This window comes from Amphiprion ocellaris, chromosome 23, assembly GCF_022539595.1.
Source record: "Amphiprion ocellaris isolate individual 3 ecotype Okinawa chromosome 23, ASM2253959v1, whole genome shotgun sequence".
In the NCBI taxonomy this organism is placed as follows: Eukaryota; Metazoa; Chordata; class Actinopteri; family Pomacentridae; genus Amphiprion; species Amphiprion ocellaris.
In genome coordinates, this window is record NC_072788.1 from 3,630,085 (window position 1) to 3,642,371 (window position 12,287).

A 12,287-nucleotide genomic window follows, 5' to 3' on the forward strand; every position below is an offset into this window, starting at 1 on the left:
TATACTGTTATTGAAGGTCAATCTACATGGCAGTGTTGCCTGTATGGGAACATTACAAGAGCGAGTGAGCAAAAACAATATGTTGCAACACCCCAGTATAGGTAATAGTCACAGTAAGTCTCCAAACAAATATGAAGAGTAAAGAGATGAATACATTTATTTATTTATTTAGCAGAAGTAAAAATGTGGTACAATCCAAGTCAGTCAAACATTAAAAACAGGTCATTTAATTGGTATTTAAATCATCTTTTAACCCTCATATCGTCCAGCGGGTCAAAATTGATCCATTTTAAAGTTTGAAAATGTGGGAAAAAAATGTATTTTCACAATGAAACTTCTGATGTCCACATTTTCAACATTTTTGGGAAATTTTTGAAAATTTTTTGGTGGGGAAAAAAAGAAATGCTAAAAAAAACCAAGGTTTCTTTAAGAACATTCACATAAAAATCAACCAAAATCCAGCAAATTTCGCTGGATTTTGATTGACTTTTTTTTGTGAATGTTCTTAAAGAAAATATAAGTTTCACTGATCTATATGGAATCACTTTAGATATTTTTAAGATTTTTTTGGAAGATTTTTACAACTTTTTTTGAAAAATATTTACAAGAATTTTCTTGCCAAATGTGGGGGATTTTTAATATTTTTAAAATAAATTTTTTAAGGGAAACTTTTAAGGAATTATTGGAAGGTTTTGCAAATTTTCTGAAATCTTAGGAAATTTTTTTGCTGAATTTTTAGATTTTTTTTCAGACAAGGAAACAATATTTTTGGTGCCCGTAAATGAGGACAACAGGAGGGTTAAGGAAAATTCTTCTCCTCTTTTTAGGACGTTTAAGAAAATTTGTTGGAAATTATAAGAGAACAACCATAAAAAGTCATCAAATTAAGTGTTGCTTTTGACAGTTTCGAAGGAAACTGATCGAGGTTTGCTAAAACCAAAGATTTCACAGCTTTAGGAGGAAATAAGAAGCTTTCACACCACTGATTGTGTTTGTATGAGGTTTATTCTGCAGGTTAATGTGGGCGATACAAAGCATTAAAGAGTCATTACACAAACAGGATATAGTTTATCAGTGGCTCCATTCAACCTCCACTCGAAAGCAAAATTTTCGATTACTTGTAGAAGATTTGCACATTATTGGGAAAAATCCTGAGCACACGGTTAGATGCGTTTCATAGGATGCGATTGGATGAAGCAGCAGGAGCAGGACGGATTAAAAGGAGTTCTCATCGATATTTTTCATGATGCCCTCGACCCAGGAGAGACTTGGATCCGCACAGATTTTACGAGACTTTTGTGTGACAAAACTGAAATAAAGAAGTGAGAAAAGTTAATGCCATTATCACAATCTTTTATCTAAAGTAAGAAGAACAAATAGCTGCAGAGCAAAACATACACAAGAGAACCCTTTAAAAAAACAATTATACACTTTAAATTTCAGTTACACTGAGTAATAATTGCAGCACTTACACGACTCCACTCTTGGTGCAACGGTTATCAGTCATGTAATATCTGACAACTAAGTCTTTCTTTATTCTTCTTGGGTAGAATGAGAAGCAGCAGTTGTCCGGTTCAGTTCCACCTGAAGACAAGAGCATTTAATGATGCATCGTCAGGGTGCATGGAGAAGAAAAAGTCTAAACGAGAACTTACTGGTGCTGCAGGTAACAGTGGACAGCATTGCAGCTCCCAGGACGCAGAGCAGAAGGATGTAAGCGGTCCTCATGATGACTCGATATCCCTTCCAAGGGTGGACGAAGATGCTCTTTGAACGCAGCGAGGGACTTCTAAACAAAAGCTGGTGCAGTGTTACATTTATCGAAAACGCTTTAAAAGAAAAAAAAAAGCACAAGGTGTCACAGAGGGAGGGCGGTTGTGGTTTTAAGGGGACTGAAGCTGCCTGTCACAGAAACTTTCCACTCGGTTATATTGAGTGGTAAATTGCAAAGGAAGTGCAGCTGTGGTTCGCCCAAAGATGCAGCTCAAAGCAGGACGGTGAAACGCAGCAAACCAATTTCTGCAGCCCTTAGAAGCTCTGAAGTTATAAAATAAAAGATTGAAAAGAAGGGCTGCTTTTGCAATTGGCGTCCTTTTTAAAAAAATTTTTCTTAAGACTTCAAGTCTCAAAAATGAGTCAAGTAAAACATTTAACTGATATTTCAGTTCACTGAAATCTTTTTGTGTGATTAAAAGCCAACATAAAGTGTCTTAGTAAGGTTTTGTGCCACCAAAACAGTGTCAATGCAGCTTAGCGACGGTTCTCCACATGTCCAGAACTCTACCGGAGACATGGAACACCATTCTACCAATTGATTTTCATTCACTGGGTGTTTTGATGATGGTCGTGGAGAGTTCAAAATGTTCCAAAGATGTTCAATTTGGTTGAGATCTGGCAGATGTGGAAACAGCAGCATCGTCATCAAACCATTCAGTGACTTTTGGATGGAGAAAACATCAGGAATTAACCCTTTAATGGGTCAGTGTGGGTCATTTTTTTTTTCTACAATTCGTGTACACTTTTTTCAGCTTCTCTATATTGTTTTTCATTTATCTCATATTATTTCATTCTGCTGTATTTTGTTTTCCACCTTTCTTTGCCTATAAATCATGTTGAGTTACCACTGCCTGCTTGTTCGGTTGACCTGCAGGAAGTGTAAATGTCGTGGCTAAGTGGTGTAAATTCCCATAACGCAACTTGATTGAAAGTAAATAAACCTGATTATATTTCTTAGACTTGACAATGTTCCTGTAGCGACTCCGTACAGCTCCCTTAGATGTGTGCATTCATGTTTTTGGACTAAATTTGCCAGATTCACCTTCATATTAGCTCCCTGAAGTTGTCAACAAAGTACAAAAACAAACAAACCAGCTTCTGGAGTATGTACAGCTTTTTATTATAATAAAACCGTCATTTATATACATTTCAAGTGAGATACCGTTGCATGGTGACCCTCTGCTGTCTCCATGTATGTTTATCAGTCCTCTACAGTACACGGGTCTCTTAGGGGAAAAACAAAAAAATAAAACAGAAAAGTCAGACAACGCAAAATTTAAGACATCCAGCGACCGACCTGATTATTAAGCAATGGTATAATACATTTTTTAATTTAAATTTAGTTAGAATTTTGGTTTAAACCACGAGGATTAAACAGGTAGTGTCGATAAAGCTGGAAGGGCCAATTCAAAATCCAAAACCAGCCTTTAATGTAACAACTAATTAGTAACTCATAGTGGAAAGACTCAGGTTGCAGTGTCAGCTACTAAAAAAGAAAAGGAAAAGGGAAAAGAAACGAAGATGGAAAACCCGTTTAGACCGTGAGCGATGACATAAAGTGATGATACGAGGCACAACCAAAAGGCTTACATGTCTGTATGTGCAAAAAGCTTTATTGCAGTCCTGCGGTGTTTAACCACAGCGGAGGAGGAGGGGGAAGGTGTGCAAGTAACAAGAGCGATCAGAAAGTCTGCTGCACGGCGTCGAGGTGAAGCAAACGCAGAGGAGGATGAGCTACAAATGAACTCGGACTCTCTCACTTGTGGTCCAGATATCTGTGAAAGTTTCACCTCAGCTAGGAGGGAGACAAGACGCCAAACAGAGAGAAAAAAACAACAACAAAGAGACCTTTATCACACAGAATCAGTAGCACGACACATCAGATGAAGCAGCCAGAGCGGGACGACTGAACGTCTCAGTGAGAGTCCAGCACTAGTTTAGGTTTGTGCAAAACGGGCTTTTAAAACAAACAAACAAAGCAATACTCTCGCAGCGATGTCACTACAGGCCCCGCCCACTGCTGGTCAGGGTGGAGCGACACGTTTACCACAGTGTGAATGTAGCATCGGCAGCCGCGAAAGCCTAACTGACACGATTAACAAACCAAAGAGCCAGGTGGGACCGGACATACGTGACAGGAAGCCGCCAGAACAAGTCGACGATTATCACACACCAGTTTCTGCTTTGGGTTGAGACTTAAGGAACAAAAAAAAATCTTCATTCGATCCGAACCAATCCCGGTTTGATAAATAAGATTTCACACTCACACCAAGACTTCAGGAATCAAAACAAGCTGAAATGTACCTCAAACGCACCACAAGCACAACGCAGTGTTTCTGACAGCATCCCACCGCAGGTTTTATTCCAGCTTCATCAACATAAATATCCTGTAAAAGTCATTTCACAGGCTTTAGACGTTTCACAACGTTTCACAACGTGTAACAACGCGACATTCTCATGTGCATTTGTGTCGTATCTTCATGGATCCAGAACAACAAAACTCTTCTTTTTTTTTTTTGAAGAGTTGACTTCATGGAATGGTTCAGGGAACAAATGTGCACAGACAGACAGCAACAATGAAATCAACAGAGAGTAAATCCAACTCAAAGGAATGATTAAAGTTTTGAGTGGAAATAAAGGTGCAGAGACACAGAGAGACAAAGAGACAGAAGCTGATGTCCCACTTTTTTACCGCTGGAGGTTATTTTTTTTTTAAAGATGCGTCCCATCAAACTCTAAAGGAAAGACGAGTGGAACTGACAGCAGAGATTGGAACGTGGAGGATTGGATCTCGGTGGTTTCCTGGCGTCTGAGTCAGCCTGGTGGATGCATGTATGTGGGAGTGTGTCTTACATTCTTCAGCCTTTCTTTCCCAGCTACAGTTTCCAGCTCGCTGCCGGGCCTCTGAGCAGAGGTGGGGTTTTTGGGAGTTAAATAAGGCCTCGTATTCCTTTCACACAGCCCTGCCTCGTCGCCGACAGACTCCCCCCTCCAGGGTCCCGGCCTGATGGAAGGTCACCCTGCAGGTTTTCCTGAAGGCTGGAGGGGATCTGGTGGAGTCCATTAGTGTGTGGTGGGTTCACTGCTGATCTCAGCTCAGCGCCTCGGCACCGGGCTGCCTCGCTCCGGATCTCTTCTGTTCGGTCAGCGCCTGCAGGACCTGAGGAGACGGAGGGAGGCAGCGGTTAACATTACTGAACATTTATACTCCATATTAATACAGAGGGTCCTCAGTTTACGACCTGCGGTGTTTCGTCAGGGGTGTCAAACTCATTTTAGTTCAGGAGCCACATTCAGCCCAATTTGATCTGAAGTGAGCTGGACCACTAAAATCAGAGTGGAATAACCTATAATAAACGCTGAAGACTCCAAATCTTTCCTTTGTTTTAGTGTAAAAATGTTCACATTTAAGGAACTTATTATTTACACATTAATACTTACAGATCATAGTTTATCTATAAATGAGTAAAACATTTAGTCACAGGTATGTAGAACTATATGATATAGTGTTTTACTTTATCTAGTGTTTTAGTTTTCTCATAGACTTCTATACATTCTGACTTCGGGGAGTCGCCCCCTGCTGGCCATTAGAGAGAATGCAGATTTAAGGGTCTTCAACATTGGCATTCAAACAAAGGTGTAGCCAGAGCAGGAACATTAGCATCAGCTCCATCTGTGAAAGTCGTAAAAACAACCCGTCCCACCTGCGCCCACTTCCTGTTGCGGCTGGTCATGTGGACGGCGGCGATGTGCTGGAAGAGCTGCTCGGCGGGGATGAGGTCGGGCAGGCGGGTGAGGAACTGAGCCATGTGGATGAAGTCCATGCAGGTGAGGACGTCCTGGTAGAGTCGCAGCAGGCCCAGCGCCGTGCGGAACAGGAACTCCTCGCCGTCCCTGCAGAACACGTCCCACACCCGACACGCCAGGTCCAACGGCAGCGACTTACTGTACAGAGTGAAGATCCTGGAGGGACGAACAACACAGAATATTCAGCATTTGTACACAACTGTGAAACCAAAGGATAGCTGGAAACAAACTGAGGCTAAAAAACACTAATGTGCTTCTTTTTGCTCCTACAGGAAGTATTTGGGTCAATCTATAATTGAGGGACTATTGAAGTCCATGGGATATATCCTGCATACATTTTTATTAAAAGTAAAAAAAAATAAATAAATAAATTATGTTCATTATGATCATGTCTTTACAAATTCCATCATTATTTATTATGGAAACAATCACTTATTAATAAAAAATGACTGGAAATCACTAAAATGTCAACTAAATAACTGTCCAAATTTAATAACAACCACCTTCTAATTAGCTAAACTATAATAAAATGAGCTGATTCAAAAATTGTTGTGTCTCTTTGTGTCTCCTTCTTGTCATTTTATGTTTTATTTTTGTCATTTTGTGTCTCGGTTTTGTCGTTTTGTGTCTCGGTTTTGTCATTTTATGCATCGTTTTGTTATTTGGTGTCTTTTTGAGCCTTGTTTTAGTCATTTTGTGTTTCTTTGTCAGTAAAAACTGGGAGGCTAAACTTTCATTTCCAGCTGCATTTGAAGTATTTCACATCATCCTAAGAGGGAGTGTGACCTGGTTATCGTTTCATAGTTTCAGCTTGACTCAAAAGAACCGCGACTCACCATAACAAACTTACAATATATTTACAGCACATGATAATACAGGACTAACGCTGAAATGCTGCACTCTTTACACTCCTTTAATAAACTGGTTGTCATGAGTGACGCACAAACCCTCTGCCTGCATTAACAGCCCATCCTGTTTTCTCAGAAAAACACCTGACACTGAAACTGTGAAAAAGTCGATGAAAACATGCGACACCTTTTCAGCAGGACGGTGTACAAAGTGTACTCTGAATGTGGGCAGAGAACATATTAAATATAGTTACTGCCGTGAACATGATATAATGGAAAGTAATTCCAAGGTAAATGTCAGGGTTTGTATTCTGGTTTTAGGTAAGACACGTGCCAAATGTGTGACACTGACGTTATAATTTAAAAAAGGCCAATAAATGAGAGGAAACCACACTGAGAAACACTCACCAGTCGATTAAATAAATATCAGGAGTCAAGTTGTTCGTCTTGAAATGTGCAAAGAGCTTTGGTAGATTTTCTTCAAAGAACACTTCAAACGCCGCAAAGTAAGTCAACATCTGGAAAGAGGAGAGAAGGTGGTCTGTTAGACAAACATGCACACAGAAACCACATGTAACATCTGTTCAGTTCAGTCTTTTCTAGAAGTGAATGACAGACATCAAAAGATCTGCTTGAGGCACATAAATTCATAAAATACACTGAGTTTTAACTTTCAAATCTGAGCTAAATCACAATTTTTCACCATTTTATGAGCATTTCTAGCAGCAGTCATTGGTACATATATCAATTTGTCGACTAACATAATTAAAATGGACCCATCTTTGATCAGTTATAAGGAAAAAATATGTTTTTAAAAACAATCTGGGTCCTCTTAAATGTGAATATTTGCTTTATTCTTCAGCCTGAATGTGAAGACGTCTGCTTGGGCTTTGAAACATTTTGATTTTGTGGCATTTGATGAACAAAACTGGTGAATAATTGTGAAAAAAGTACATTTACAGATGAATAAATATGAGATTAATGTTAAAAATTGTTAAAAATGTACTGACCGAGTGCTTTATCGAACATTTTTATGTGTTTTTCTGTGATTTCTATAACTTGTTTTTGTCCTATACTGATATCTTTAGGAAGTCGTGTGATTTTGTGGTTAAGTGAATGTTTGATCACTCGACTGTCGCGTTAAGATGTTATCAGCTGTGTGGTTGTGTGTTATCAGAGCTTTGATGCGTGGGAACCCCTGTCTTAATAGTCTACAATGCTGTTTTGTAAGATTTAAAACACACATTCAAGTGAGGCTAAATAAAAGCACAAACACAATATGAGTGACCAATATGAGCCGGTATCGAGTGAAGCTATTTATAGGCCTTGTGTGTGAAGCGGGTGGGTGTTGTGCGCTTGATTTGTGTGCGTTTTTGTGCACTGACAAGGCTGTGGTCGACTCTGAAGAAGGCCATCTGACAGGGCTTGTTGAGCAGATTGGCAAAAGCTATGAAGGCGTCGGCCGTGTCCAGGTTCAGGATCAGCACTGCCGCGATGAACGACATTCCCTGCACCTGTAAAAACACACAAAATAAACTCGACAAACGGGTAAAAAAGTGTTGGCCTGACTTTTGAGTTTGAACATAAAGGCGGAGGAGTGGAATATCTTCATCTGTGCGGATGTTTGAGCTGGTAGGAGACATGAAATGCTGACGAAGATGGAGGCAAAGAACCTGCAAAGCGGCGGTGAATGCACAGGCTGTGTGTAGCAGCTAATGGGTTGGGGTCAGCGCAGGAAGTCGCAGTCGTTTCCACCTCTGTACCGACAGCAGAGCAAACCACAGCGTCTACAAGCACCAAGAGTTCAGCCTCACAGCACGCTTTGATGCTGAAAACATCAAGCGACTTGTTTCATGTCACCGCTTGATTAGAAAAATGATGATTCACGCTACCTGCTGTGATAACTAACGCATTAACTCAGTTAAATGTGATGATTTCCTTTAAAGAAAGACAAAAAGGGGAGAGATGGGAAACATTTTTGAGGTTTTGCCGACTGAGAAGTGACACCTACGCGATGCAGAAACACCTTCTCTAACCGCTGGGCACTGCAGTTGATGCTAAAATGCTAATATCCCATAATATAACAAAACCACCACTGTGAGCCACTGATCTAATTATATAAATAACTCACATGCAGCTGTGGACACCCGTTACGCCCCTTTCAGTAGGTCGGATTTTTTAAAAAAAATCAGCAAACAGAGTGAAAAATGACACACTAAAGAACATTTAGAACCAATAAACAGCAATTAGTAAAAGCAAATTATGGCTTGACCCAGCAGAAAGAGGCTGTAAATTTTTGTCTAAGTGCTGCTAGGTGCTCTGTGTGTCATAATAATTCATAATTCAGACAAAAAATGTGTACAAATGAAGACTGAGGCTCTCAGAAAGCATCCCAGAAAATTAGAATATTGTGGGAAAAGTTTTGCATTTTCCATTGGTTATTTAAGAAACTACAAATATTCTAGACTAATTAAACATAAAGTAAAATATTTAACACAATTATATGTAATTTATTTATATAAAATTTAAAGTAAAAAAGCCCCAAACAAGTATTCAGTGTAGAAATGAAGACATTTTTCAGTAGTTGGACAATTTTGTTGTTTTTTTTTAAATAATCTTAGGATATATGCTAAATTTATATTTTGAGATGCTGTTTTTCTGATTTTCTTGAGCTATAAGACTTAATCATCAAAAGTAATGCAGTAAAAAGGGTTGAAATATTCCATTTTAGCTATAATAAATGTATAGAAAATATGAATGCTTACTTTTTTGAAATAAATTACAAAAAACCCCAAAAACTCAAAATGTTGTATTTTTTAAAAATAAAAAAGTTCTTAAAGTCTATAATTATTTTGCCTCAACAGATTAAATATAGCTATTATATTAAATATATTCTAGATTAATTAAACATAAAGTAATATATTTAACAGAATAGTATTTAATTTATTAATATAGAATTCAAAGTAGAGAAGCCCAAAACAAGTATTGAGCGTTAGAAATGAACACATTTTTCAGAAGTTGGACATTTCTGTATTGAAAATCCTGTTGTTTTTGTAAAATAATCTTAGGAAATATGCTAAATATATACTTTTTTAAATTAAAGACTTAATCATTAAAGTTAATACAGTAAAAAGGTTTGAAATATTTCACCTTAGCTGTAATAGATGTATTTTTACTTTTTTCAAAGAAATTACAAAGACAAAAAAAAATGTTCACAATGTTCTATTTTTTTTAAATACAGGGTGTCCCTAAAGTGTGGAAATCTCATTAACTATAATTATTTTGCCTCCACAGATTAAAAATGGCTATTATATTAAATATATATTTGATTAATTATTACATTTATATTCAATCCAATGTATTAAAAAGTTAATATATAGAATAAAATGCTTTTAAAAATTAATTTCTTGAAACTATGTATTTTTGACTATGTATCCAGACTTTAGGGACACCTTGTATATTTTAAGTTTATTCACTTAGTTATTGTCATACCGACGGGGAGCCTGGGGACGGAATTGCATCATGAAAAGTGCTGAAAACGCAGATTTTTCCCTTTCAGAAACGAACCCACTGAGCTCCTCCCTTCTTTCCTCCCACTCAGTGGAACTCCAACGCCTAAAGGTGTCAGCCATCCCGACCGCAATCACACTTTCCTTATTAGACCTCACATAAGTGGCTACGGAGGCGTTACGTGGGACATCGGTGCCATTTTTAACCTTTGTAAGATTCAAGTAGTATGTCAAAGTTGACCTGATATTTCTAAGAACTGTCACATCTGTAATATGCAGATATGTTTACTCATGTTTCTCTTTAAAGTGTCACCATGTGAGGCGACACCACACTGTTCTTAAAGGTGCAGTAAACACAAAGAGGTTCTGTAACAGACGAATGCAACACGAGCTAAAGTAAAACTACAAACATCTATGAGGGTTTGTAATTCAGAAAATGATTTTGTGAAATCTACAAAATATTTGAATAAATGTGAAATAAATATCTAACTTTAAGGGTATCATTCTGGTCTAAAACATCTAAAAGTGTCGTGGAACCACAGCTGCCTTTGAGTCAGTATATATATATATATATATATATATATATATATATATATATATATATATATATATATATATTTATATTTATATATATATATATATATATATATATATATATATATATATATATATATATATTTTTTTTTTTTTTTTTTTTTTTTAATTTATATATATATATATATTTTTTTTTTTATATATATATATATATATATATATAGAGAGAGAGAGAGAGAGAGAGAGAGAGAGAGAGAGAGAGAGAGAGAGAGAGAGAGAGAGAGAGAGAGAGAGAGAGAGAGAGAGAGAGAGAGAGAGAGAGAGAGAGAGAGAGAGAGAGAGAGAGAGAGAGAGAGAGAGACACTAGATATACTAGGTTTGGCCCGAAAAGCAGTTTTTGGGCTCCAGATATTCGGCCCTGATTAATGATGAATATCCGAATATTCAGTTCGGCTTGTAACATTTATTTTGATCTCAAAATAAATATTCGGATACCACTGTCACGACCAAATGTTCGGATATTCGGGTCCAGCCCTAATATATACATAATTTTTTGTTGACTTTTTTGCTTTTTTTTCCCTATATTTGGGTCTTACATTGTTAATATACCAACCTGTATTTACATTTTGTCTCGTACCACATTTTACAATGGGAGTTTTTCAAAATAAAAGCACTTTTGCTGCCAGAAAATTCTACAATTTCATGCAGCGGACGCTTTTATCCATAGCGGCATACATCTGAGAGTAGAAACAACACAAGCGAGGATCTAGTCAGAAGAAAACGACCAGGATAAGAGCCATAAAACAGGTTCAGGTGTGATAATAGGACCGTGGTACCTACAGGCAGTGCAGGAGGTGACAGGAATTACTACTCTAAACCTCACATTCTCTGTTTAAGTCACACACATTAGTCACCAGTACTGAAACATGCAGAGTTGCACTGTAGCGTCACAATGGGCTGTAATTCTGTGACTGGCGTGGGACTCACATAGCCGACGTCTGGCCGGTAACATGTGTAGGCTCCCAGAATGCTGTGCAGCACGTCGTGGTAGGGCCCGCCCTGACAATCAACAAAGAAGCAATGAAAAAAAGAAAACAAAAACAGACCAAAGGTTCACTCACGGACACACACTGTTTCTCCTGCCTTCCTGTGTTACCTTTACTCTCCCTTAATAACCAAAGCCACTAGAGCAGGGGTGTCAAACATGTGGCCCATGGGCCAAAACCGGCACTTCAGAGGGTAAATTTCTGGTCCTCAAAGTGTAAAAATTACAGAGGAGATATTAACGGCAGACTGTAAATTTGACAAGTTTTTTTGGTCATAAAGGAAAATACTAGACTCTACTAGGTTTATTGTTCTTATGTCATTTTGTGTCTCATTTTTGTAATATTTTGTCTTGTTTTTTTGTCTTTTTATGTCTGACTTTTATCGGTTGTTTCTTGTCGTTTTGTGTTTCCTTTTTGTCTCGCTTGTGTTTTCTGTATTATTTTTGTTATTTAGTGTTTTGCTTTATTTGTTGTTGTGATTTTACTGGTCCGGCCTGCTTGAGATCAGATTGGGCTGAATGTGACCCCTGAACTAAGATGAGTTTGACACTCCTGCACTAGAGGGTACTAATATATTTTTTAAAAAAAGACAAAGAGGAATAATTCCCCCACGGTTTTGTTAGTGTCCCTCGAGCTTCTCTCACTGACCTGCTGGAAGATACAGAGTTGGGGGAAGGTTCTGGAGATGTCCAGCTTGATCAGCTCCAGACTGGACTCCCTGTCTGAAGAACCTGCATCTGGAAAAACATGGCAACACTTTAGAAACA

At 38.0% G+C, this 12,287-nt stretch overlaps 2 protein-coding genes across 4 annotated transcripts in view; both read right to left on the minus strand.

The window, feature by feature from the left end:
• Nucleotides 1-986: 986 nt before the first annotated feature.
• On the minus strand, nt 987-2,723 carry LOC129348145 (C-C motif chemokine 3-like). Its single transcript, XM_055007789.1, has 3 exons — nt 1,656-2,723; nt 1,473-1,584; nt 987-1,309 (listed from the first exon to the last, which is right to left on the minus strand). Exons 1-3 carry the CDS (start codon nt 1,726-1,728, stop codon nt 1,216-1,218), a joined length of 279 nt encoding a protein of 92 aa, XP_054863764.1. The 5' UTR covers nt 1,729-2,723; the 3' UTR covers nt 987-1,215.
• Nucleotides 2,724-2,872: 149 nt separating this feature from the next.
• tbc1d14 (TBC1 domain family, member 14) overlaps nt 2,873-12,287 on the minus strand; it is a 53,288-nt gene continuing 43,873 nt past the window's right edge. For all 3 annotated transcript variants that reach the window (XM_023291531.3, XM_023291534.3, XM_023291535.3), the window contains 6 exons: nt 12,169-12,257; nt 11,462-11,533; nt 7,817-7,945; nt 6,840-6,949; nt 5,481-5,739; nt 2,873-4,936 (listed from right to left, as the gene is read on the minus strand). In XM_023291531.3, coding sequence (XP_023147299.2) covers nt 4,868-4,936; nt 5,481-5,739; nt 6,840-6,949; nt 7,817-7,945; nt 11,462-11,533; nt 12,169-12,257 — 728 coding nt within the window. In that variant the 3' untranslated portion in view covers nt 2,873-4,867. The remainder of the gene's footprint in view (nt 4,937-5,480; nt 5,740-6,839; nt 6,950-7,816; nt 7,946-11,461; nt 11,534-12,168; nt 12,258-12,287) is intronic.